The 27,640-nt window shown below is 43.3% G+C and overlaps 1 protein-coding gene across 2 annotated transcripts; it reads right to left on the bottom strand.

Annotated features, from left to right (window-relative positions):
* Nucleotides 1-1,438: 1,438 nt before the first annotated feature.
* Nucleotides 1,439-26,714, bottom strand: sema3e (sema domain, immunoglobulin domain (Ig), short basic domain, secreted, (semaphorin) 3E). Of its 2 annotated transcripts, none has more exons than XM_030426638.1 (17): nucleotides 25,556-26,714; nucleotides 14,420-14,580; nucleotides 14,203-14,262; nucleotides 13,728-13,847; nucleotides 10,539-10,632; nucleotides 10,124-10,240; nucleotides 9,669-9,811; nucleotides 9,461-9,575; nucleotides 8,052-8,121; nucleotides 7,833-7,977; nucleotides 7,251-7,476; nucleotides 6,930-7,021; nucleotides 6,461-6,502; nucleotides 5,447-5,613; nucleotides 5,015-5,082; nucleotides 4,554-4,687; nucleotides 1,439-3,478 (listed from the first exon to the last, which is right to left on the bottom strand). In XM_030426638.1, the coding sequence occupies exons 1-17, from the start codon at nucleotides 25,668-25,670 to the stop codon at nucleotides 2,978-2,980; spliced, it is 2,370 nt and encodes a 789-aa protein (XP_030282498.1). In that variant the 5' UTR covers nucleotides 25,671-26,714; the 3' UTR covers nucleotides 1,439-2,977. The 2 variants fall into 2 exon arrangements, with proteins under 2 accessions (XP_030282498.1, XP_030282497.1); XM_030426637.1 differs by having other exon boundaries at nucleotides 5,015-5,085.
* Between the last annotated feature and the right edge of the window lie 926 nt (nucleotides 26,715-27,640).

Here is a 27,640-nt window from a genome sequence, read left to right on the forward strand (position 1 = left end):
AGGTTCCCATAAAACTTGGATGGAGGATGTGCACAGAATAGACCCCCGGATAAAGGGATGGATCCAGGACATTTTTTTCTCATCGATTCTGAAGAATTTGGCAATTTGACATTTTCATTAAATTTCTCAGGGATTAAAGCAAAAACGGGGGGAAAAAATCAGGCATATTTAATTGGCTGGTTGTCTATGAGTGTGGATAAAGGAGGCTGTCGGGCCTTGGCAGAGGTATGCGCTCTACCGAGTGCCATTCTAGATAACGTGATGTGAATTTGCTTGACCGAATTACAGAATTATGAAAAAGAAATGATCTTGGTCGAATGTCATACAATCAACCAGTTATATTAAAACAGGCTCAATTTAATACTGATGCTTTGACATGATCTACATAAGCAAATGAGACTGTGAAAGAAGGTTGACCATTTCTATATAGTTTTTTGTAACGTCTTCCTCCAGTCAGATTCTAACAATTACAACTATTTTCATGGTTGAGTGTTGAGGATAAATTGTGTTGTCTCGCAGCCGGAGGAGAGAAGCTGCTCTGTAGTCTGCTGATACAGCAGCAGATGCTTCAGTATCACCAGACAGCAGCAAAACAACTGGTTTATAATGTAACTTTATGGTAGCAGACATAATATTACTAGGGAATATTGATAACTTTAACAATGTGACTATTACCAGGCAACCTTAGCCTATATGTATCCTGCGTATGAACAGTAATGGTTTTAAAACAAAGTTTACTCAGTTTCACCATCATATTACAGTTAATAATCATACATAGTAAAAAAAATAATAATCCTTAGGCATATCTCTTGCCACTTACTTTCAAAACAAATGCTGGCCAGATGAACATCTGTGACCGGAGGGGCGGTGCTGCTCCCGGTGCCTGTCCACAGGGGCCGCCAGAATCAACAGCAATGAGAGTTCCTTGTAGCTGCTTTGATTTATATTATCATTTTTTTCTTCAGAAAGAAAAAGTATTGAGTGCTCGGGAAGTTCAAACAAAATGTGATGCAGGGAAAAGCCGAAGTTCAAAAAGAGGACAACTCCAAAGCACTCTTCAGGCAAAATGGTTAAAAAGCCTATTAAAACCTTTTAGCCAGAGGAGCGCTTTGGATTTTTTTCTTTGGATCTCTGTGAGAGGGTCACATCCGAGGCACTCTTCTGGCAGAAAGGTTAAAAAGCCCATTTGAACCCTTTTCGACGGATTTTTTGAATTTATTTTTATTTTTGTTGTAATCTGAGTGACCAATGCACACGGCTAACTCTCTACCTCTTTATAGCTGCATCATTGGCTCAATCTCTCAATCTGTGTGTGTGTGTGTGTGTGTGTGTGTGTGTGTGTGTGTCTGTGTGTGTGTGTGTATGTGTCTGTGTGTGCACTTGGACCGGGTATACTTTGTCATTATCGATGGCCAAACCACAGAGGTGACACCGGGGGAAGGATGGTCCATCTTTTTTTAATGGCAGGTATTTATAAGGGGTAAAAGCAGACACAGTATTTTCAATCAATGTCTTAGTTGGAGAAAATTCAAGGAGAATGACCAGTGGCGATATAAGGCCCCGCCAGAAACCGAGTGATTGTTTTTTTTTTGTTGTTTCGTTTACCACATTATGAATGGGGTACAGACAACGAGGTCAAAACTATAAAGCGACAAAATGAGGAGATAAATAAGGCACGACATTGGGAATAAAAGCGATCGTGCGGACTCTGTTTTAAGAGTCCAGAACCACCGTAATGCAACATCAGACTGTTTGTTTCTGTTCTCTGTCATCTCAGAATCAACTGAATATTCATGAGAGGCTGACTCATCAGTTTGTTCTAATGACATGCTCGGATTGGTCACTCACACATTTATTTGTCTTTTTTTTCTCTTCTTCTTCTTCTGAGCAAATTGCAGCTGTTTTACATAGCTGTGTGCGGTGGTAATAATGAATCCCATCTGCGACATCGTTACAGACAAACAAAAAAAGGGACAGACTTTTTTGGATACACTTTTACAGTTGCCAGATGTGCACGCGAGACCAACCCTGAATTTTAAATTAGGAACACAATACACACAATACTGTCGATACATCTGATCACAACTGCGGATGTAAATGTGGACACTTAATAATAACATCCGCTTTTTCATCTACTGTAACAGTTTTCTTCTTTTTTTTTTTAACAAGTGCTTAAATAGTAATCATTTCCACAGAGGGCATAATTATCACTAAAACATGCCTCGAATATCCATAATAGTGGCATTGCAACATCTTACTGTGGCCATTGTAACCCACACACAACACAGCCATGACCACGTTATAATCATGTAAGAGCTTAAAGCATGTTTTCCACTGTACAAAAACAACACCGCTATATATTTTTTTTTTTTTCCAGTTTACGACATCTAAACAGCTACAGAACTCAAAATAGAGACAGAGAAAATAAGTTACCTTTAACATAGCTGTATTTTCTCTCACGATAGATACAGTAAGAGTTTGTCATATTGAGCCGTTGAATGAGAGGTGGAGTGGAGGGTTTTTTTTTTTTTTTTTCGTGCGGCAGTCTCTGTGTGCGTTTCGGATTGACAGCCGGGTCCACAGGAGCTGATATATTATATTCTGTCCCATTCAGATCAGGAAGGCGACGCGGCTTAATCAGCCGTCCGTCTCCGCCCAGGGCTTCCTCTCTGTACTGACACTGACATACATAGTATTTACCCAGGGTGCGCAGCGGATAATCAGTTCACCCCCGTAGAAAAAAAAAAAGGTAAAAAGTTGCTTCTCAAAATAGGTTAAAAAACGTAACAGTTAAACTACTGGGTGATAAATGTAGCTACAAAAACAAGGTAACCTGCTACTTTTTTTTTTCTGTAACTGCTCTTGTTGAAAGCAAAGTGAAAACCTTTTACATGGTGCAAACACAGAGTGAAGTCTGACCTTTAGACTGTGTGTGTGTGTATGTGTGTGTGTGTTTGTGTGTGTGCGGTCGGTCTCCTCAGGTGCCCACGGTGTGCCTGGGCGCTCGGTGGGAGTTCTCCTCTGCTCTCCCCTTCCCTCGCTTCTCGCCACTCGGAGGGACGTACTTCCTTTTGGTCTTTTTACGCTTCTTATCCGAGCACCACACTCTCTCGCAGTACTCCTCCACTCTCTGGGCATCCCCGTAGCCGATCAGCTGGAGGAACTCCTTGTACCACAGCCTGGAGTGGGGGCCCGGCAGCGAGGAGGGCACCAGAGCTCTGGGGCTGATGCTGGGGCCCGGCAGGGGGCCCAGCGAGGAGTGACACAGAGCTGCAGGTTTCTCTCCTCCCCCATCGTTAGGCCTGTGAATCGCCGACTCCACCCTCTCCCCTCTGAGCACTTGGAGTGAGACGCGTAACAGTGTGTGAACGTATCCGTGTTCCACAGTCTGGCACACGTACACGCCGGCGTCGGAGCTCTTCACACTCAAGAACAGTAGCCCGTGTGAGGTCAAGATAACCCGCTCATCACCTCGAACCTACACGGAGGAAGAAAAAGACATGGTTTTCTTCTCGTCATTGATGTACACCTTTTCTGCACCGTTGCTGCTTCTCTTCCGAAAGGGATTCTAATTAAAAAACCTTCAGAACTAAACTAACTAAAGGATAAATGGTAGTTCTTCAATACAGTGACTCTGCACTTAAGCTTCTGTGATGTATATAATCATTCAGTATCACTGTTTGTAGTAAATAGTTCAGATACTGGTATCAACCTTTTAAATCCATTCTGATGCATTCAAATGCAATTTCCAAGGTCTTGAGATACACAACACTGAGACTGAAGTCACTAACCCGGTACCAAGGAGAAATACATTTTCTGTTTGGGGCTCTAAACATTAAAAAATAAATATATGCAATACTCAACAAAACTTTACAATAAGAATCACAAACATGTGAGTAGTAACTATATACCAGGTAAGAAATGAATCAGGAACAACTTGATAGTTAAGGAATCGTTAATGAGTATTTACTTAAAAACTGTGATTTGAGGACTATATTATATTCATACACTGATGGCGGTGGCTGCCGTGAAGGGTGCCAACCAGCACATCGGGAGCAGTTTGGGGTTCATTATCTTGCCCAAAGACACTTCAACATGCAGACCATGGGAATCTAACCCTCCAATAACAAGACGCCAGCTCTACCCTCTGAGCCACAGCCGCCCTAACTAGTAATGACTCATTAATTAATAATTACTGAATCATTAGTTACTGTTTTTGTGTACATACTCACGTAATCATTAGTTACTCTTTCTGTGTACCTTCAAGTGAAGTGTTATCATATTTATTTGCAGAAAATATCCCCCAGTTACCCAAGACTCTATAGATGTAAATAGTTTAGCGCAAACAAATTAAATTCCATTAATTCGAATTAAGCTAACGTAGCAGCAAAAATCTTGTCTCTAAGTCAAACTTTCTCCACAACAACAACTGGCCCGTAAAAGTACAATACCTCTCTTTTTCCAGTGCTTTGTATCTTTTCATGGCAGTTTGTCGTGAAATATTTATTCATTCTTTTGCATCGTGTTCATCACAGGCCCAGGAACGCACTCACCTCGTGTCTCTCTCCTCCTTTCTGTAAGAACCAGAGGACCTTGGCTTGAAGTGATCGAGGGACGCACTCGAGTAAAGTGCTGTTGCTCTCCACGCCGTACACCAGCCTCTCCTCAGCTCTCTGCCATTGTTCATCTGCACCCACACACACACACACATCATAAAAGACAGTCAGGCGAGAGACATGGCAAAGAACTGCCGTGACCTTTCATTAACTGTAGAGTGGATTGTTCTACTCCAATCTCCTCCCACAGTGGAAACACTACCCTCTCTCACCTCCAGCTGTGATTGCATATCAAGAGTTCACATTTGTTGCGTGTTCAGTCTAGTGCTTCTGAACAACTGCATCATTTCTTTGCTTGTACACAGTATTTGGCAAAATGCTGCAGAAAATACACACAGGCATGCCCGCGTGCACATACACACGCACGCACCCATTACACGGTCAATTTATACACTAACCGTCAATTTGCAGCCCGTTGCACAGCTGGACAGCGTTGCCATGGCGAACATCCTGCCGCCTGAATCGTCTGCTGAGACAGGAGCGAGGGAAGTAAAGGGAGAGAGTGATTTTGAACATGTGACGAAGTGCAAGGGAAGGGCGAAAGGGAAGATTGAAAAAAGCAACGAGGGAGAGGAAAGAGAGAGGAAAAGAGGAAGGGCGGTGATCAGGTGCATGCTGTTAGACGTTACATAACGGCTGGCTGCCGTGCCTCTCTGAGCCTGTGGTACTGACTTGATAAACCAGCCTCAGAGCATTGTGACATTTAGGGCCAAGGTGCTATGATGAAACAGAAGTGAGCTGGCGAAGGTGTGAAGAGCTGATATCACACAAACACATCTGCAGGCTGGAAACGATGGGATCTGTCTCGGAGAGTGTGTGAGTGCTGGTACCTCTTGGTGTAGACTCCAGCAGGGTAGTATCTGGAGCAGGTGAGACCATCCCAGGCACAGTACGGGTCTCGGGCCAGACAGCAGTCAGCACATTCAGAGCCATAGAGGTCACATTGATGCAGTCTGACCTGGGCCACGCCCAATTCTGATCCCACATACAGCTGTTGCTGTGGAGCCGAAAACGGAGCATTGATGTCAAGACACAGTTTGTGCTTTTATTTTTATCCTTTATATTTTCCCTCTCTTTTCAAATAGGTTAAAGGAAACCTATTATGCTTCTTCATTTTTGTCCTTTCCTTCAGTGTTTAATATAGGTTATAATGCATGTCATGTCCAAAGCAACAGCTCCTGAAGTGCCTGAAACACCTCGTCAGTAGTCTGGCCTTTAATTTTGTGACATTGTGACATCACACTTCGTCCAACTGTCATACATTTCCATAATTTACGCCTTTATTCACAGTAGAAGAGAAGCCAACTGGAAGCTGAGAACACGTCAGAGCCAACAGGAGACACATCTAGCGGTGCTGGCTCAGGCTTGTGTGAGCTGACCAATCAGAAAAGACTGTATTTTGCCTCTTAAAGAGACAGGAGCTAAAACAGCATCTCAGACAGAGGCAGACTGGACTGTACGAGAGAACTGAATACGTTTTTTTTTTTAGCATTAAAGCTGTTATAATATAGTTATAATACAATTATGAACTGGAATTCAGCATAATGTCTCCTTTAATCAACAACACTAAGTAGTAGAGTAGTAGAGTTCCCAAAGAATTTCAGTGAATTATTTTTTAAAGTTTTGGGGATTGATGAATTGTTAATTTCTGCAATTGACAATAACCTTTGTCAGTTGAATCCTTGAATCAGTTTGATAGAATATTCATGTATATTCATTACCTACAGTACATGAAACTATGTAAAAACAAAGCAATGGAAATTGTTGCAATGTTAACACCTTGTGGCTAAACAACAGTATTGCATGAACAAACAACAGTATAGTGACTCAGATTGTCCTCTTACCCTTTTAGGTGATATGATGATCTCTCTTATTGGCGCTGGCAGCTGCGAATAGGAAACATTATGACTGTTATTCAGAAATGAAGCTGGACTGGTGGTTCATTGCACGCTTTAAGAATAAATTAACAAGAGCTGACATAAAGTTCTTTGTCACTGGAGGCCTCCCGTCATGCCTCTATCCATCCCAAATCAGGTCTTAATTAAAATGTCAGCAGCCGCAGCTTGCAGGCTGATCTAAAATGTAACTGATCTAACTACATCCAAATCATTCTGAGGATCTCTCGACAGGCTGGCTGCACAATCATACTCGCGTCCCTCTGATGATAAGAAGGACACAAATTAGCAATCAGTGAATCCAAAACAATCTCTCTAGCCGCAGCAATAATGCACTGTGATGCGTATGCAGTCAGATGCAGAATTTGCCTGGTTACGAAGTCTACTTCTGTTTCACATTTTCTATAGCTAAAAATACCTTGAATATTTGCAGCTCTTCCAGCAGCACCTCCTCCATGGTGTCTGTGTCTTTGTTGTAGATGGTGATAACTTTCAACACCACTGAGTCATCTAATAGAGGAAGACATCAATGTTACATATACCGAAGTGTTGCAGGTGATCTTCTATCACATCCGGTGCAAAAACTGAGTTTGTATACGCACAACTTTGTATGTGTTTGTGCCACCAAAATGTCTGGTCAAGCGTGTTTGTTCACCTAGAGAGCGTCTCATTCTTGACTTTCATTTTCAAAATAGTAACACTGTGCGAAAGAGTCATTCATTCTTCGCTGTGTATGTACCCGTGCCAATGTAGAGAACATGGTAGTGTCCGTCCTGTGCCTGGACTCTGTCCACGGCGATCTGGGTCAGCTTCCTCCTGCCCGGCTCTGTCTGCAGCAGCACAGGTCTGCGGTGCTGAGGAAGGACCGGGCGATACATTACGGGATGAGACCGCACGAACCTCAAAACCTCATCAGGAAACTCCTTAGAGCTGGAGAAGCCGCCTCCGTTCACCTTGCTGGCACACTGTTAGAGAGATAGCAGGACGGAAATGGAGAGATTAAAGGAAGGAGCAGAGACAGAGACACAAGAGGGCCATTAATTGCGTTGGCACTTCATGCAGCGCAGAAAAAAAAAAAAAAAAAGAAGAAGGCTGGCATGCTGTCGTCTGGCCCGTGCTGTCCCTGCATGACCTGCTGAGGTAGCTACAACAGCGCTGACATTCACCGGCGCTGTCCTACATGGCCTCAACACTGTCCCTCACAAAAGGATGTCTGTTGTGGACGCGGACAAATGGAGAGTGCTGCGAATGCATAATGTTGTTGTGCATCAAGGAGTGACGCCCCTATAAACACTCCCTTCACTCAGACTGGAACACTCACAGATCCAGGGCGGGGGTAAGGGACTCTGTCCTCATAAGGCGTCCAGTGATGCTCGGGTCTCTCTCTGAAGGCGAATGGACCGTTGAAGGCTGCTCTGATGTCCTCCATGCGATAGACGCACACTGCATAGCCTTTGAACACCGCGCTGCAAAATAAAGTTTTATTGGTAAGTAGAGAGATCATCTGCATAATGAAATGCTGACGGCGTCGTGGACTCACCTCGTCGTGCTAAAGAGGCCAAAGATTTCTGGGTTTTTTCCATCTTTGTTCTTGAGCACAAACACATCCTCTGAAAACACCAGATGTAGGAGTTAGCTGCTGTTTGTTAGCCACACTAAGGCTGACATTTTTTTTTTTTACGCACTTGGCATTTAGCTATAAAGAAACCGCTGTATATCATGGAATTATGATTTCTCCTATTCGCCTGGGAAACAGATTAAATTCTCTTTGATCCCGCGGCAGAAAGAATGTATTTTCCGTCCAGATGGTTGGAAGAATCCTTGTGGATTCTGGATATCTTTAGAACAGCAGTAAAGGACTTAATTGGTTTTTACTAAGATCACTGTTTGTTTATTTTTCAGTAAATTTAATACTTAGCTCTGTGACATGAATGTAATGGTAATACATGCGAGGCACACTGGGGCTTTAGTCATTCTGCACCACTGGCTGTATGTCTTATGGAAAAAAGTGTTGTGTTGTTGTGTGTTTACTGCTCAATTGTTTACAGCTATTGCAGGCTTGGCACACACTTATGAAATATAAGTATATATCCAATACTCTTCATGAAGATCTAATATGTTATAACCCATTTGTTCCCACTATATTTTCACGTTGCAATTACATATTTTACTGATATAAAGAGGCTTCACGTGTGATATCTTTATATGTATTGAAATGTACATTTAATGAAGTATTTGCAATCAATTACTGTATATTTTGAATGATATATTTTCCATACATTGACAATTATACCAAGTATTGCTGCTTTTAATCTGTTAGGAAAAATATTGCCATAAAATAACAAAATATCGATTATTTGGTCATGTATTAAAAAAAAAAATTTAAGACGTTTTTCAGTACATATCAGCATATGTTAGCAGGGCATTATTTAAAATTTCAAATCATATATTCACAAAATATTGACAAATATATAGATTATGGCTGCTTTTCGTATACAAAAAACAGTTCCATATTGTATCCAAAAATGTAATATCTAGTTATACTGTACATGCATATATATTTTGAGTTATAGATGTTTTTAATTCATATCAGTACATATAAGCTATGTATTATCGAATATTTAACATGTATACCAATTATTGCCATTTTTCATATTGCCATAAAATATCTGAACAAACATATTCAAGTAATATAAGCAATCCTATATTTTCAGTAATAGATTTTTTGAATACATAATTTAGAAACACATTTGATTCCTTTAATATATTAAAATGTATTTTTTAACGTATTATTTTCTCAGCACATGTCAGTCTATCCTTGTTCCATGACAAAAATCCTCAATACCACAGTGACTCTTCACATCTGGAGGTGTATACAGATGTGTCTGTTACTGTCACGCAGTAAAAACAGGTTTCACAATGAATAAATAAGATGGCGTGCAGCCCTACCGAGATCATCAAAGTGTGTATCGATGCCGTTCGGCCCGGCCACAGAGCAGATGAGACGAGTTTTCAGGAAGGAGCTCCATCTATTCACCAGCATCCTCTGTCCTCCTTGATCATTCTGACGGATGGAGGCACATGTAGAGGGTGAGTGCAGAACTTTGGCTGAATCGTGCCAAGAAAGTCTTTCCAACATAAGCATCAGCATTCTCACCGCACAGACTCGTCCCACGCGAGTGTAGACGGCCTTGTTCGCTCCCTCACCGTCCGCCTCCCGCTCAGTGAAGAAGAAGTAGACTTTATCATCATCCCTGTCGTCGTTGTCAGGAATAACTGCTGACCCCACAAACTTGGGCTCTGTTGGACGAAGAAGAGAAAAGTTACGCCTGTCATAAACTTTTGAATTCCTACTCGTTTCAAGCTGCTTTACGTGAGAAATCTCTGAAATCATTCAATTAGTCGATTGAAAGTTAATTCAGCTTGTTAGATGTGAGGATTTTCCTGCTTTACTTTGTCATCTGAATAGTAAATGACGAGTCTTTGGGTTTTGGACAATTGGTTAGACAATAAAAGCAAGAAGGCACACATAGGAGCTGTCACCACGTAGACTAAATGCTTGCACTACCTTGGATGTACATGTGTGATCGTATCCCTGCGAGGCATACTGACCGCTGAGCTGCTGCCTGTCGTCTCTCTCAGTGCGAGTGTAGGTCTGGTTGTTGAGTCGACACAAAGCTCCATCGTTCTCCCAGTAGTCAGTGTACAGGCCAATATACAGCTCTCCTCCTGAATCACACACACACACACACACACAGAAACAAACACAAACTCTATTAACACCAGTTCATGTGTAAACATTTAAAGTGCAGCCCCCCTTTTGCTCTGTTTGAAATGCTGACATGAAAAACGACCACAAGGTGGCAGCATTGACTTGTTAGAAGTGAGCGACTGTCTTTAGTGTAAACTTGCATGGTATGTATTCACTCAGCTGAAATGAAAAAAAAACATTCATTGCAGTCTCACAACTGTGTTTTTAGCTCAGCGGATGGTGAGGTGGCGAGCGACAGAGTGAGCGGTGCCTTACTGGAGAGCGTAGACGTGCAGGGGCTGTTGGGGTCGTACGGGCAGCGCCCTCTGCCGCTCATTATACTGTCTTCTTCAAGAGTGAACTGCTTGTTCTGAGGACGACACACACAGACACAGGCGCAGTTATTCGCACACAAGGAGAAGCTGCACTCTTGCAAAAAGCTCCGGCAACATCGAGACAAACCCCAGTGGGTGACGTGTGCAGAGGGATTGAAGTGAATCATGGAGAGGAGGGATGAGAAAGTGATGGATGAGCAGGAGGAAGAAAGATAGATGAGACAAGGAGTGATGGATGACCAAATGAAGGACTGTTGTCTGAATTCGTATAGCTGACCATTCTCTGCTCTTACACCATAGTGGGCTCACTACTTCCTCTCTTCTGATCTCGTTTCCCTGCACGGCAGGTGACAGAAATGCACACACACACACTCATTCATACCCTGAACTCCCTCTAGAACCGGAGCTCATATGTTGTGGGCCACCACAGTGTTTATGACTGTCACTGGTAGATCAGAGGGGGTGTCATACATTGATTTATGAGTAGCCAAGGAACCCTACTGTGCTGTGACTACCGCCCGGCATTTGACTGTAACAAAAGTCCGTTCCTGGGTAAAACTCATCCATCATGCAGCGCGGTCCATCAGAAGCAAACGGAATATAGGTAAATATGGTTGATCAATATCACTCTGCACGCAGTACTCTGAAGTATGGGTTGTTTTTATGATATGTCTGGGCCAGTAGGGCATTAATACTTGATCTGCTGGTCAGCGGTTGACTTGATGAATGGAAATATTATTTTATATCACATTTTATCGTTATCAAAATATTATTCAGCTCAGGTTTAATGGTAATTATAGACTAAATGTAATCCTGTACACCGAGTATGAAAATTTATGTGGGTCAATGGAAAGATTAGTTTGCCCAGACTGATCCAGTTCTGCTCAGTCTGTGAGCATTCCAATGGCATGAGGGATGGTTGAGCTTGGTTCCTGGACTGCTCGACCTACTGGACCAGTGCTGGAATGCAGGGTGGAAACCTTCTCCCCTCCTCGCTTTCTAAATACACTCCAGACACACACACACACACACACACACACACACACACACACACCTAAGGGGCTGTTCCGTGTTTGACATCTGGGAGATATGTGTCATACTGTAGACAAACATGCTCGCACAGATGTTTGCAGTCAATTTTGCATGGACACCAGTGTGCACGCCAAACACTCCCGTGTGCTCGAATCCCACTCAGGCAACTGAAACACACACACACACACACACACATCTGAACTGACCCCTGAGTGAGACGGAGCATCCATCTTCCTTGACTTCAAACTTGCTCCTACACACAGCAACACCTGGTCTGTCCTCCCACTCTACCTGGACAGTAGCAATGTCTGTTTTTTTTTTTTTTTGTTCATATACAAATGAGAACCTTGTGCTAAAAAGTTCTCTTCCTGGGAAAAAAACAAAACAAAAGCATGACCCTAGCCTCTCTCATTCATTGTCTTTTCCACCTCCACCTCAGGTCATGCGTCCACTTGTTGCTAGGAGAATAAACTCGACCACAGTAGCATGTGCAAAGAATTTAACAGCCCAGCGGTCCAAGCTGTACTAACAATTCTGTGAGCTCCTGGCTAAAACATTATCGAAACAGGGCGGAGAGGGTTTTTGGCTACGGTCATCTAAACACTGTCGAGTGGAGGAGCACAATGGGAAATTTGTCTGGCTGCATGAAGAAGAAATGTGAACTTTATCACGAGGGTCTGAGCGATGTTTAACTAACGCACGACTAATGTAGGTTTAATGTGCAAATTAATTCAGGATATATCATGAATCCCTGCTGCTCAGTGTGATCATCCGTTAAGGAATGTTAATGCACAGTTACTGCACACATTCACTGATAAGCAACCAGATTACCTGGATTACAATTAAATAAAAAACATATTTCAGACCCATTTTTAAAATCAAACTCGTCCGATGCAGTCATTCACATGACAAACATAAACACTCATGAATTATATTTGTTGATGAAGGTTCTCAGTCATCCAGGTCATGGTAAATCTATGTACTGTATTGTCAACAACTGGACTTGTTTCAGTTTACTGAAGACGTTTCACCTCTCATCCAAGAGGCTTCTTTAGTTCCGGAAGGGAGTTGCAGGCTTTTATAATCTGTGTCTTGGTATGTTCTCATCATTAAGGACATGTGTGCACTCTGACTTGCAGAGCTTTAACGGCCACTTGTGGGTTGTTGGTCAAACAGGCCTTCAAGTGGGTTTCTGAGGCTAGCTGAGCCCAGGTGTGAATGGTTGTAGAAGCCTCGTGGATGAGAGGTGAAACGTCCAGCTGCCGACGATACAGCACCCAGATAAATAATATTATGTAACTAAAATATGGCTCAATAACTAACTAACCCTAACCCTCTTCAGTTCTGGAATTAAGTTAATGTGTTAGCTAGCTAATGCTTTATTAACCTCTGCTGATTTGTGCATGACAGTTGTGCATTTTGACATATTTCAATGTTGCGTTCCCCTCCCTTGTTGGCATGTGACGGACCAAATTTAACTTTAAAGTCTTGCAGGGAAGTTGCTGCCAATGGTATCGCTCCCTTTAATAGAGCAGAGCAAGGGCTGCTATCATTAGCTTTTAATATGGCGAGGTTTAATGGTAAGACCTGTTCTTTTATATTCGATACGTTGACCGATAGTATTAAGTTGTGAATGAACTGCACGCGTCAATGCTTTTCCATCTCCATCAGTAACATGACTCTCACTTGCCCCCTCAGGGCTTCCGTACACAGCACATGGCATTGTGATGATGTAAAGATTGCCAGAGTAAAGCGAGAGAAGCGACAACAGCTGAAAACAGCATGTCGGACTGGTACGGTCGCCTCCGTTAAGGTAAACGCCACAACTGCTGGTGACGGACGAGGGTCTTTAAGGACACTCCCATTTCATACGAGGAGGTTTCAGTGACATCTGATGCTCACCAGAGGAAACTATGTTTATCAAGCAGGCAAAGACAGAAAATGGCCTCGTCTGAAATATCCACAATGGATTCAATGTCAGGTATCGAGCCATTTCAAAGTGCTGTATGACTTTGACAAGATGTCTGACAGGAGGAACCCTTTGAACATCACTTGATTAATCGATCGTTAAATCATCTCCTCTGTCTTTGGGACTCACCTGCCCCGTGTGTCCCACTCTGACCAGGCCACAGGCGGGGTTAAAGGCTCCTGTTCCGCAGACCAGCAAATGGGTCTGGTTGTACTTTTGCAGGACCTTGATGTAGTTCGCGCACTCGGGCTGTTGGAAGAGATACAGAGGTGAGGCGGCCGGTGGGAAGAAGGGGTTAATGGGTGAGAGGTCACGAGGTTAGACTGAGGCCGAGGGGACAAAATGGTGTGCTGGAAAAACGCCAGGCTTTTTACCGCATCATCAATAACATCAGTGCTTCAGATTAAACAAAGGTTAATGAGCACAGTGATGTATGTACTCAATTAATACATACTGACAGTATGTATCTCTGTAATGGATATATCTACCTATGTAATAAATTAATTATACTGCAATGCGCATTATGAGCTGGGCACTTTTGCTCTGCCCTTGATAGTCAACCTCGGCCACATCTGTATGCAGCCCTGTAGAGGGTGTCCCTTACCTTCTCCCTCCCTTTCATCAGACACTCCTCTATCTGAGATTCTGTGCTGGCCCACTGGATCTGAAAGAACACACAGTTGCACTCATATATACAAGAAAACTTGACCCGCAGACACACATATGCACACTCCGTTTGGCTAACCTATTACCCTGTGGGCACGTGGGTTCAGTATAATACTCACTTCCTAACAGGCATGGAGGGATGAGCGCAGGCCTACCTCTCTCTGGTGAGTGTTAACCCGGTCCAGGCTGAGGGAGAACAGGGTATTCTTGGCACCGACGTAAAGCCTCTCGTGGCCCTCATCCAGCAGCATGGTCTGAGGCTGAAGAGACGCTCCATGTCCCTGGAACACCCAGGTTCTGTTTAACTGCCAAAGCTCTGCAGACAACAACACACAAAGAAAAAAAATAAATACAGCAACACAATAGAGCTCTGCAATTAAGGTACGGATAGCTGTCTGCTTCGATAGTTCATTGTCGACGTTGAATAACGCCAAGCTTCTTGCCCGTGTTAACCAGCAGGATCAAATTTTGACCAAACCCAAACCTCGAGGGTTTTGTGGCCGCTCCAGTAACCTCCCGTCCCGACTGCTCCCATGGCCAAGGGCACATTGCAACATGTGGTTTTGATTCGTAGCTTCCCCCGAGAGAGCAGAGAGCAACAGCCGGGTTATCTTTCCATGTCATCTGTCCCTCTCATGTGGCACCTATGTCTCCTCTCTCTCAGTCCAGCTAGGCCTTTTTATTTTTATCATCAGTAAAAGTTCCGCTGGCGTGAAAGCATCCTGGCAGCTCGCAGCCGACCTATTTGGCACCGACGGCTACTGCTGTTACCGTTGACAGAGCTCAATCGAGGGGGGGCACATGGAGGCATGTTGTCGAAAGCGCGGAAGAAGGAAGTTGAGTATGAGTCCTGGGAATGATGTTGTGATTCCTGGGGAGGCATTTGATGTCCACAGTATGGCCCATGGTCACAGTTTTATCGGACAGGAAACGGAACCAGCCTCTTTATCTGCCACTAGCTTGAGATCAGCAGCCACTCCCTGTCAGTCTCGCTTTAGGTGATTTCAAATCCGTCTCTAGAAAAGGAAGCGGCGGCCCATGACAGATATGTCATTACATATAAACACACACTCATCAGTGGTAGCAGACACACAAGGCCATTCACCCAGTTGTAGACACCTGATTGGACCCGACAGGCTGCTCCTTGCTCTCTGTGAGCTTGCGGAAAAAAGGTTGAGGGTGAAGGATTAAAACTAAGTGAAGCCCCAGAGGTGTGCGTTTCCTCTGGGTTGCTATGGCCTGAAAAAAAAACGTTTCATTAACAACACGACCGGGTCGGACGCAGGGTGTCCTTGTAAAAAGAAGAAAGGGGGATCTGGTGTGTGTTAGCAGAGCTGCCGAAAACTTGAGACAGATTCAAGCGCACCGGGCAGGGTTCGAGATGAAAATTTATGGCACTGCACAGGCTGTAATCTCTCCATTTCTTCTCCTTTAATGCATGCAAAAAAGAAAAAAACCTCCCTTTAAACGAAGAGAGGGAGAAAAAAAAAAAAAACGCAGCTAGACACGCACGATTGTAATACAAAGCCAACCGACTACCTCAAATGATGCTGAGATGTCTCTACATGCCGAGGTTGCAGGGGGTAATTGCATGATTTGCTTTCCTAGCATCTGTATATTTTCGGTGATACCTGATCTCCAAGGTAGTAGAGCGTGTTTATCCGGGTTCTGTAGATTACTCATAGCGACAGCAGCATATGTTCTGTGGAGGTTTCTTTTATTTGTTTAACATGGGATTAGGTATCCACAGAGGAGTGGGTGACTGTGTGTATATTTTGTTGCTATTAAAATTTCCATGTTGGAGACAAGCGGCTTGTTTGTTTTAGTTGCATTAGACCTCAGCCCGGTTAGGTGGTAGAGAGCGAGGGGATGTGGCAGCGGTGTTCTGCCAGGGCTCAGACATGCTTCCTGTAATTATCTAATCCGCACACACTTGGAGCGTTTTCTCTCTCTCTCTCTCTCCTTCTCTCTCTCTGTCTCTCTCTCTCACACACACACACACACACACTGCCCTCCTCTATCTCTTCACAGTTCCCCTCAGAGTTGAGCTGAACTTGGATCCAGGACAGTCCTCTAAAACATTCCACTCCTGCTACTCTACAAGTGTTAGGCCAGCTCACAAACAATCAGCTCCTTCTTTAAGAGGAAAGTCGAATCTGCTGCCACTTATTATTCAGACGGCTATTTAAAGTGACGGACTAAACAGTGCACAAGCCCGAACCCCTTTTTTCCCCGTTTTCTTTCACTTGTCTTTGTGAATTATGATGAGAGGCAGCTGATTTATACGGACACGCACACAACGAGATGCATTGACAGCTCTCTCGCTCTCTCACACCCGGTTACGGAATGTAACTGAGGGAATTTACTCAAGTACTGTAGCTACGTACAGTTATGAGATACTTTCCTTGAGTTTTTCCATTTTTGCTATATTATTCTTCATGGCATCGTGGGCAAATAATGCACTTTAATCTGCTGTACACCGTATTTATGGTTTTTTTGTAGTACAAACCTACATGCAAACATATGTATAATGTACATTTATTTGAACTTTAGATAGTGAAGTACAGTATGGTAACACTTAACAATAAAGTACACAAACATGTGAGTGGTTACTGAGGAGTTAGTGAGGAGTGAATCAGGAACTACTCGATAGTTAATGAGGAGTTACTGTAGAACAGGCTGGCAGATGATGTATGAATGAATCAGTAGGTAATGATTCATTCATAAATATCTGTGGTCGACATACTCACCACTCCTCTGATTGACTATGAACCAGCTGCTGAGTGTCACTAACAAGTGATAACTCATTAGGTAAGAATGTTGTAGTTAGTATTTGATTCTATCTATTGCTACTGGTTGACTACCCAGTGTAATTTTTAAAGGTGCGCTATGTAGTTTTGTAGAATACATTTCTCACAAGAGAAAGTTCTTTACTGTCTGATTTTTATGTTGAAACAAACTAAAAGTTTTCATGACTGAATAAACTGAATAAACCAATTGACCTTTTATGAATTGTTAGAACAAGTTTGCATTATTACCTCATTAATATCTAACTTTACTTGAAGTGATTACATATTTCATGAGTGTATTGGGTAACTACTCACATTTTTGTGTACCTTACTGTAAAGTGTTACTGGGAGATTTAAGATTACTCATATGTATGACTTTCACTATTATCATTACTTCAATATATCTGCTTTTATTTAAGTAAGACTTTTAGGTTATTTTGGAAACACTGCTCACACAAACAGTCAAACACACACACACATGCACACACACACACACACAACTACAAACAGATTTAATTCCATGATTGTTTACATATTTGTTTTACATGTGTTTTACATGTGTATGGCATGGAATGTTTCCATTATGGTGTGAGGAGACTAACAATAACCAGCTTGAAACTTTAAAATGAAAGGAAGAGAGAAAGAAAGAAAGAAACTGAAAGAAAGAAACTGAAAGAAAGAAAGAAAGAAAGAAACTGAAAGAAAGAAAATGAAAGAAAGAAAGAAACTGAAAGAAACTGAAAGACAGAAGAAGCTGACAGAAAGAAAGAAAGAAACTGAAAGACAGAAGAAGCTGAAAGAAAGAAAAAAAGAAAGAAAGAACATACATTCCCTACCACCGTACAAGTACAAGTGAGGGGAAACTGTAAACTATAATCACATTTATATTAAAAGAAGGAGTTGATTAATCGGCTTAATTGCACATGATTACAAGGTCACTGTAGAACACAATTGGTGGATGTGATTACACTGACACACAGCGAGAGATTCTGCGGAGGGCACAATTTAAAGGGTTGCTCCTCTGTCATTACGCGCACCAGTCAGACAGTTGAAGCCACCGCTCAGACTGAAGAAGGCAACGGGGGGATTTCCACATTTCCTCTGCGTCTTGTCTCCTCTCCAAGTTTTTTTTTTCTGCCATCTGCAGCCAGTGATGGCTCCTTCGCCGTCAGCTAAAGGAGCCGTGAGGAAGAGAAGGAGGAGGGCGTTTCTCCATCAGCAACTGAGCCGAGGAGACACATGGCCCTACTGTGATCCCACTTCAAATGGAAAGCACAGAGAAGAAGGACTCCCTCAAGACAGTCACTTTCATCGGCTGTCTGAGCAGCGCCGAGAGATCCCTGAGAAGATTTGGAGAAGTGAAATCAAAATAAACCTTGTGATCTCCTCCATATCTGTGTATGGGAACACTGTTTTTGCTGCAGCGGGGAGAACAATATGTGCATCTGTGTTGCAGTAGCAATCAACTTTTGATTATAAGTCTCTTAACAGCGGGGTTTAGTCGAAGAACCGAGATGAATGCACACAGAAGTTATTCCTCCAGAAACTTGAAAACACAAATTACATTTGATATCTATTGCCAACACTTAGCGTGCATTTCACGTCAAGAAATTAGACTTGCAGCAGGTCTCGTGTTTCCCCGAAAAAATAAGCCTATGGAGGGTTAGTTATTGAGTAATGGTGCTTGTGCTGGAACAGAAACAAAGAGAATTATTGGAGCAGGCGGGAGTTAAAGTATAAGGACCGGGTCTGTTCTCCTCGTGCCGTCCAGGTCCGGAGTGAGACTGGGGAGCCCCCGGGGGTGGGGTCAGGAGCTGGAGAACTGGGGTGTTATACCATTATCGGTATATAGCCTCGTCTTCCCATATACTCTTGTGTGTGCATGTGGAATGATGTCAGAGTCAAATGAAAGCCACATGGAGTGTCCAAGCAGGATGTGAGTTGGAGAAAGAAAGCAACGTATGGTTCTCTCTAATAAAGGCAGGGGAAAAGGTCTGTAACCTGATTGATGCTATATATCTGGAGAATACCTCCACAACTGACAGTTCAGATATATACGTCTAATTAAAACAATCAAGTATCTACAAATAGAATGTGTGTCAGCTTTTAATATGAGCTCTGAATGAAGGAATGTTCTGTATTTTGGCTGAAACTTGATCAAAGCTGATCCCCCATCTGGTCCAATCTATACTGCCTCTACTGTACACGTACATGACCTCGGAATCCAAACGAATTTCTCATTGATGTGGCTTCCTGTCTGTCAGTGCTTATAGCTATACGCCAAAACCCATAAAGTGTAAACTGATTCTAATATTAACTGTAAATTGCCTGCAATACCTAAAGCAACGGCTGCTGCACAGAAAAACACAAGTTTGCTCAAATTCTAAATGAGCAGAACACAGTGAAAAAACTCAAACCGGCATATAGATTTATTTGCTGCACTTGTTATGAGATTAGTTATTCCACTTTTTAATGTTATTATAAGCAGGTCTGTCACAATAACTATGGCATTCTACGCCACTGAAAATAACTGAAATATAATGGCATGATAATGCAACACGTTCACACTCTCAACTCTTCAAATACACTAGCTTCAAAACTACAATGCTTTACCAAACCTTCCGCAGTAAAGTCAGCAACAATACCTTAGATATATTCTGTTAGACTTTCAAAACAAAGGCACTGTGGTCAAGTTAGCAATAATATGTAATATATAACGTTTGGTTAGACTTAAATTATAGCTTGCTGACAAACTGATCACATTTTATGACAAATAATACATTACAATTTTCTCAATGGTCATGGTTTAGTAAGGTCCAGGCCAACAATTTGTTATTCTTTTTAGGCACCAAAACCACGTGGTTAGGTTTAAGCTCTACTTAGTTAGGTTTTGGCACCAAAACCACTTGGTTAGGTTTAGGCCCAAAAACCACTTGTTTGGATTTAGGCCCAAAAACCACTTGGTTAGGTTTAGGCAACAAAAACCACTTGGTTAGGTTTAGGCTCCAAAACCACTTGGGTAGGTTTAGGCTCCAAAACCACTTGGTTGGGTTTAGGCACCAAAACCACTTGGTTAGGTTTAGGCACCAAAACCACTTGGTTAGGTTTAGGCTCCAAAACCACTTGGTTGGGTTTAGGCTCTAAAACCACTTGGGTAGGTTTAGGCAACAAAACCACTTGGTTAGGTTTAGGCTCCAAAACCACTTGGTTGGGTTTAGGCTCTAAAATCACTTGGTTAGGTTTAGGCACCAAAAACTACTTGGTTAGGTTTAGAAAAAAAGGTCATACTTTGGGAAAAACAACTACATTCATTAACGCAACACAACGTAAAAGCCGGATCTAATGTCAGATAACGTAAGGTAATTGCAAGACATTTGGTCACATAGAGGGCTCAAATCCTGTTCACAGGGGGGACAGTCTACTGTATTACCGATGCAACGACCCCCCAACCTCTAACTTTACTCGCTTTGTATACTACTATATCAGAGGGGTGCTTCAAGAAGTTTTGCAAGAGGGGAAACTGCAGCACTGTGAGTGAGAACAGGCTGGATAATGCAAGTACACCCTTCGAAAAGCAATGAAGATTTATTTCCTAATTTTCAGACAATGGAAATGGAATGTGACAAACAAATATTGAGATGTTCTTAAAATTAGAGCTCACAGAACCAAAGCAATGATCAAAATGCAAATAAATGCTAAGTTGTCCATGTCCAGGTCTCATAATGGGAAGGAAATGTTCTGCTAATATCATATGGAGTTATGTTGGCTAAAATGTTGATGACATCCTTTTGTAAACAAACATGCATGTCAACACAACAATATTTAGGTCAGCAAAAATGATCATTGTGATGTACAAACATCTATAAGTCAGTAATATGTGTGAAAAAATAAAATATCTTCCATAAGAGGTTAAAATAATTCTCATGACAAGCCTAATTGTAAGTTTAACAAACAACTTCCAGATGAACAGTTCTCTTTGTTTCTTCATCGCACAGCGAAATAAATGAAAACAAGATTTGCTTTGCTTTTAGCTGCCAGCTCACAATGAACAATATCCTCTCGGCGTTTTCTGCATGTCACTTGTCATCCTTCATCATCTTTTTTCCCCCCCTCTCTTATCATTGCAACATACTCTCTGAAGACTCCTGCAGTCGGGCCTTCTCTCCTTTTTTTCCCATTCCGCGAACTTAACTCATCTCCTCTCGCCGGTCCCTTCACCGGGAAAAGGTCAGAAAGGATATTAGAGTTTCACCAGCTGCCTTCCCCTCTGGACATGTCATTAATGAACTGCAGAGCACACACATAACACAATGGGAGAGGGGAGGACGCCGAGACGTACACAGACAAAATGAGAAAGCGAGAGAGCTGAGAGAGAGAGGTGAGAGTGGAGGGTAGAGGAGAAGAGGGGCTGAAAAAAATATCATTTTCCCTCCGCTGACCTAAAAGGTGTGATTTATCTCATCATCACCATACCCTCCATTTTCCAGTGCTTTGATATAGGGTCTATGACTGCCCCATGGCCACGATCCAACGTGGTAAATGTTAATTATAGGTCTCTGCACATGTAGGCGGAAGAAATCTAATGGGACTCACTTTGCACATTAGGTTTTTATAGAAAAAAAACTTGATTTCATTTCAGGCAGACACAACTCTAGGCCATACTGGTATTTCCCCCGTCTCACCCTCAGAAGAAAGTCACCTCCAGCCACGTCATTTCACGGCTGTTAAATATATAGAGAGCCTTTTTTCTTGTCTGGAGAGGAAAGATTTAAAATTACAGCTCAAAGGTTTCATACATCAGTAATTGCTACCTGAGTAATCCCTGTGTTCACACATGCATGTGCCTCTGCCTCTCTTGATTTTACAGTTCAGAGTGCTGAAGAAAAAAGAAATGCCCGAAGAAGGTTAAGAAATTGTTGACCGATGTGTTCGCACAAGCTCACCGACGCTCTCACTCATGCGGTTTTAGAGGAGCACAAACGTATATTGACACGGTATATGGTTAAATCCAGCTGCTGAGCCATCTTTTATTTACATTTTCTATGAGGTAAATGTTGGGTTCAAACAGGGAAAGCATGTGTGTTTATTCACACCAGCGACGTACACAGCGTGATGTTAACCCTGTCGGAACAGCTTAGTGTCACAATGAGTTAATTCACCTTCGGAAACGTTAAAGAAAAATGCTCACATCTCAGTAAACCATCACGACTTTTGAGTAAACACGTCTTTGGCAGACATGCTGAACAAATGCCTGCTCGATATAATTACTCTGAAACGATCAGGTTGTGTGTTCTGTATGTTTGCAACAGCTGCCCGCATGAACACCTCCATGGATCTCAGACATGCTTTTCTAAGCCTGTCTGCGGTTATAACCTGCCAACTCATGTTGTGCAAAATGTCTGAAAAATCTTTTTTTTTTTGAGAGAAAGCGCATGGATGATTCTCTATCTCTTAATCAAGTAACTGTTTGTGTTTGTGCACATTGCTAGAGCAGCTCTGGACAGGTAGGATTTGTCTCCACTAAGCCAGGTGTGAATTAACCTGATTGGATTTGAAGTGACTCATCAAGAGGAACTGAGCGCCCAACACAAACTCACCTTTAGAACGAAGTGCCAAACGCACGGGGAGCTATAATAATAATGACTGTAACCTGGAAGAAGTGAGGAGTTTTTGGAAGTGACTTTGCTCTGATCAGGTCATCACTAACATGAAATCTGCTGTATCACGCTCTCTGAAGCTCACGCCAGGCACGATGATGGCGCTGTGGAGGCGGCAACATAAGTCTGCACCTGGCCGTCTACCTGCAGCCTGCCGTGACTCTGACGCACGCGGCTTCATTAGCGGCAGAATTGATGGGTTTCCTAACAGAAGAGCTCATTTCGCTCCAGAGGGCCACCGCAGGCGTGGAGATCTGGAGCTGCTGCCAAGAGCCTTGGATGGTGCACGACCAGATCTCATGGATCTCTGTCCAAAAACACAAAAGCTGAACAAAAAAAACAGCACATTTGAATTGTCTGTTGTATCCTCATCACATGTCCCTGCAGGGCATTTCTATGTAATAACCTAGGATTTAGGGAGTTTAATTGGCTACAAGTCCACACAATTGAGCTGTATTACTATCTTTAGCCTGTGGTTAAGGTCTGTGCACTTAAATATTAGGCGGGATCCTCTCTAAAGATGGCACGAGAGTCTGTGATCGTAACTCAAGACTCAACGTGATTTAGGTGACGGCCTGTTGGAGCTGCAGTTAATTGGGGGTGTAAGTAAATGAAAGGACGACCGGGATGAAAGTGAAACGGAAGGGGGAAATTTGGAAATTTTCTCCGCTGGTCCAGAAGTCTAGACAAGTAAATGGTGAAAAAGATGAAAGAGGGAATGATAATAATTCAGCAGCACATGTGATGTGTGGCTCGCATCAAAGCACGCGGACACTCGCGCTGCACGGGAGCGAGGTCGCCCTTGAAACACACGACAATGTGCCCGGAGGATTTGATTCCCAGAAAAGCAGGAGAAAGTTGATCCGATATTCAATGGAGGTTTCTATTGATCCAACACTTGGTGTCCGCCCACATAACCAGAAGCAGGTTAAAAATATTTCCTGCGCCCATACGATTAACTTCTCTTGCCCCTTATCAATGCCTCCGTTGGAGAGGAGAATCTAGTGTATCCACCATGTTTTGACACCAGATGTTATGGTAATATTTTCTTAGTCCTGAGGCTGAACAGTTAAAAACCACATCCCTATCCATCTTCCTGGACTGCATCCAAGTCATCGGCGTGTAAAGAATTCACACTATTCCGCCCGTGGATGTGGGTGTGTGTGTGTGTGTATGGGGTTTGTGCGAATTGGAGGGCGTGTGCAAAAATCACTGGCAGAGCCCATGAGGCATATATTAAGGGCTAAGATGTTTTTCATTCCATAATGATAGGATCCAACTGAGGCCTTTTCATAGCGCTCAGTGCTAGCCAGAACATGCAACGTAGGGGAGAGAGGGAGAGGTGTGGGCTGTCAATCACTGGAGCAGCTTTCCCCTCAGGCGGTTAATGAATTGGGTGACATAAAAGTCACCGAACATCACGCATTCTGATGTGACACTTATGACTAAGCACATGCGCGCCCGTCCGCTTACTTCGCTGATGATATGAACCGCAGCCAAAAGTGCAAAAAGCCTCTTTCTCTGGTCGGTTTTATCTTCCAAATTCATTACATTTTCTACCACCATTGCTGTTATTTTTAACTGGAAAACTGTTTTAGGGTATTCAGTTATTTATTGTCTTGTAGCTGACACATTCCACTTGGCTAAAAGCCTAGAAATGAAGTGTACAGGACATGACACACAAGGACCCTCCTCACAACTGGCGAAACAAACTTGTAAACCATCGTAAGTGACTCACAGCGCAGCATTTATGAGTTATTGACCATCCGAATTCCACACCTATACCCAGCCGTGACTAACAGGCTTATGTGGAATCATCACCTTCTGCTGCGACGGACATCAAAGAAACCGTGAGAAAAAAAGAAAAAAAAAAGCCAGTGTTTACTCAAGAGTTTTATCTCGATGAGATAAGAAAGATTAAAAACAACCCCCACGGTTGTCGAAGAGACACACGACAGTCTGTCCACATTCCAGTGCAATGCCCATCCATATCACACACTCCCACACACACGTACTGTAAAAAAGAGAAGAAAAAAAAGAAAAATGGGCACAAACAAACACTTTTCCCACTCTGGCATGTCCAAATAAACCGCCGTCATCTCTCTGCCACCATGGCCTGAGAGAAAAGCCACATTGTGGATTCTCAGCCACCGTGGCCGAGGGATCAAAACAAACTACGAGGAGGCTCCTTCAACATCAACAGTGAGTGGGGGGAAAAAAAAAAAAAAAAAGAAAAAAGTATGCCAGCGCAGAAGTCTTAGATCCAGCGTGGATGGCGACTCTTTTTCTCTCAGGCTAGAAAACATAAATCTTCAATGACCGTCTCATTACGCGGTAATGATTACCTGCAGCTTCTTCTGCTGCTCGCTCACAGAAGATGCCGCTTCTCTGGCTTCAGCTTGTTTACAGCACTCTGTCTGTAGTGGTGCACTTTTGGTCATAAATATATATATTTTGCACACATGCACACTTGCATTTTACACATATGCTGACAAGAAAGGTGTGGAAACTTGTTATATCAGCGCAGATATCAGAAGCAGGTATACAGAACTATGTTTGACTGGTAATTTAAGGAATGCTGCAGTGGATAATGCTTCAGACAGAGATGTCTGTTCTTGCAGTGACAGCACTAAATAGAGAATGCTAGTTTTTTTGTTTTTTTTGGTGGAGGCTGCACTGACTATTATAGACAGTTGAACACATTATGCTGCATTACCGGCAGCCCTGTCTTTTCCCTTTTGTATTTGTGCAACACGGCAGAGCGCTGGATTTGTGCAACGTCACCATCCGTTGCCAAAATAAGATTAAAGGTGATTAAAGAAAACACGCGGTAGGTGTCTCCTACCTTTGTGGGAGAGCCGTATCCTCGGGTAGATGCTGTGGGCTGCGCGAGCCGTGCCCAGCAGAACAATATACAGCAGCATCAGAGTCAGACACACAGTCCTCGTGCACTCTGCCATCCTCACTGAGACACGCACTCCCACTTCATCTGCGCAGAAAGCTTGAGAGAAGTCCACTCAACATAAGTCCGTGAGGAGGGAGACAGTTCCTTCGCACTACAAGTTCAATGAGAGATGACCATCCAACTGAAGTCTACTTGAAGGCAACGGTCCCTTTTTCTTGTGTGTGGATCAACTAGCTGCTTTCTCTGCAGCTTCTATACAGTCACTGCTTTTCGCCTATAGCAGCCTGCTGAAAGCTGCATCCACCCACCACCTCGGTGGACAGGATAGTGCTCCGGCGATTATCCTTGTTTGGTCTTAGTAACCAGGGAGAAGAGAAGTCCAGTTGCTACATTCACGCCGCAGTGCCCACTGCTCTCTGTCCATATGTCAGTCCGTCTGTTTTGGTTTGTCTGTCTGTATGCCCAGCTCAGATCCAGGCTTTTCCGATCTGATGAGAGGATACACAAAGATTTTTTAAAAAATAAATAAATCAAGTGAATCCCAGGTGAAGGAGCTGCTGATTTGTAGAAACCTCAATGTATTTGTCTGTCCCAGCAGGCAGGCAGGCGGGCAGGCAGGCATGCAGGGCTGGAGCTGCTGTACTGTATCCTCAGGCTGCGTCCCTCCTCTTGGGTCCACTGGAGCCAGTCACTCTCTGGACATGAGCCCAGGAAAAGGCAGAGCGAGAGAGCGGAGGAGTGGGGAGCCTCGTGCCTGGCGTGCCGTCTCTCTGCACTGGGGAGGAAAAAGTGGAGCTCTGGCTCCCAACTCTGCTCACGCTCCAACAGTCAGGGAGGATCCAAAACCTCAGCTCAAAAACCTCGGTGACTCAGTTAAGATGGCTCCTACCACAGCTACTGATCTGGGCAGAGGCCACCTGCCATGGTGTGGTGTGTCTGAGGAGAAGCCTGTGTGTGTGTGTGTGTGTGGCTGGTAACGTGGGGAGTGTGCATCAGCTTGAAGGGGCTGAAAACTGCTGCCTCCTTCCTCTAGATTGTCTGGATTAAGTGTGCATGTGTGTCTCCCAGGCAGAGCTCTGTGAGACTCTCCCCTGGCTCCTCTGCTGCCTCTCATGTCACTCTACAGACCACCCCTCGCTTCCCCTCCTCCTTCAACACGCTCTTTTTTTTTTTTTTTTCTTTTTTTTTTCTCTCTTCGCTCCTACCTCGGCTGCATTAACATGGAACCGAGCCAAGGTTTTTCAGCCTCTTAACTCGGGCGCTTCTTTTCATTTTCAATTATTGGCCTCTCTGTGTTTGTTTCCATGTGGATAGTCATTATCACTGTTACCATGGATTTTCATGCGCAAGGTTTCTTTCATGGCAATTCTCTTCACCCTTCCCATTTAATCTCCGCTTCTGTTTGTCTATCTGCCAATCTCTCACACTCCTCAGCTCGGTGGAACCTGGTTATTAGTTTGTCCTCGTGTCCGGCACTTCCCCCCCTAATGTATCCCAACATGACTGCCGAACCCTTCTTTGTACTTTTTTTCTGCCTTCCCTCCTCTCTCTGCTCCCCCCTGCGCTCTGAATCAGTTCTATCCGTTCTGATTCATCAGTTTTTTGTACCTGTGGGTGAGTAACAAGCATTCAGGTATCGTCGGTATCCCGTAAAATATTAATGTTGAACTCATTGACATGCAGTCTCGTCTCGTGTCCTTGTAGTCGTTTTCGTTTTGTCTCAAGGTCTACAGCTTTCTGAATCTGATTAGCAAACTCTCTCTCTCCAAAAAATGAAGGGATGTGACCGGAGTCATTATTGAATTTGAACGCGTCCCGCTGGGAAGTCCCACAGGCGTCCAGTTACCGGAGCAGAGCGTTGTCTGTCTCCCGTAAAGCTCTCTGTCATACATCTGTTTCTCTCTGTCTCCGTCTCTTTCTCATGGCTCCTCTGTGACACTAACATTAAGTCATGCTAATCCCTAAAATGGAAACATTCCATCACTCTGCAAAAAAAAAAAAAAAAAAAAAAAAAGAAAAGTTTCT

Source organism: Sparus aurata, chromosome 8 (assembly GCF_900880675.1).
Source record: "Sparus aurata chromosome 8, fSpaAur1.1, whole genome shotgun sequence".
Classification (NCBI taxonomy): domain Eukaryota; kingdom Metazoa; phylum Chordata; class Actinopteri; order Spariformes; family Sparidae; genus Sparus; species Sparus aurata.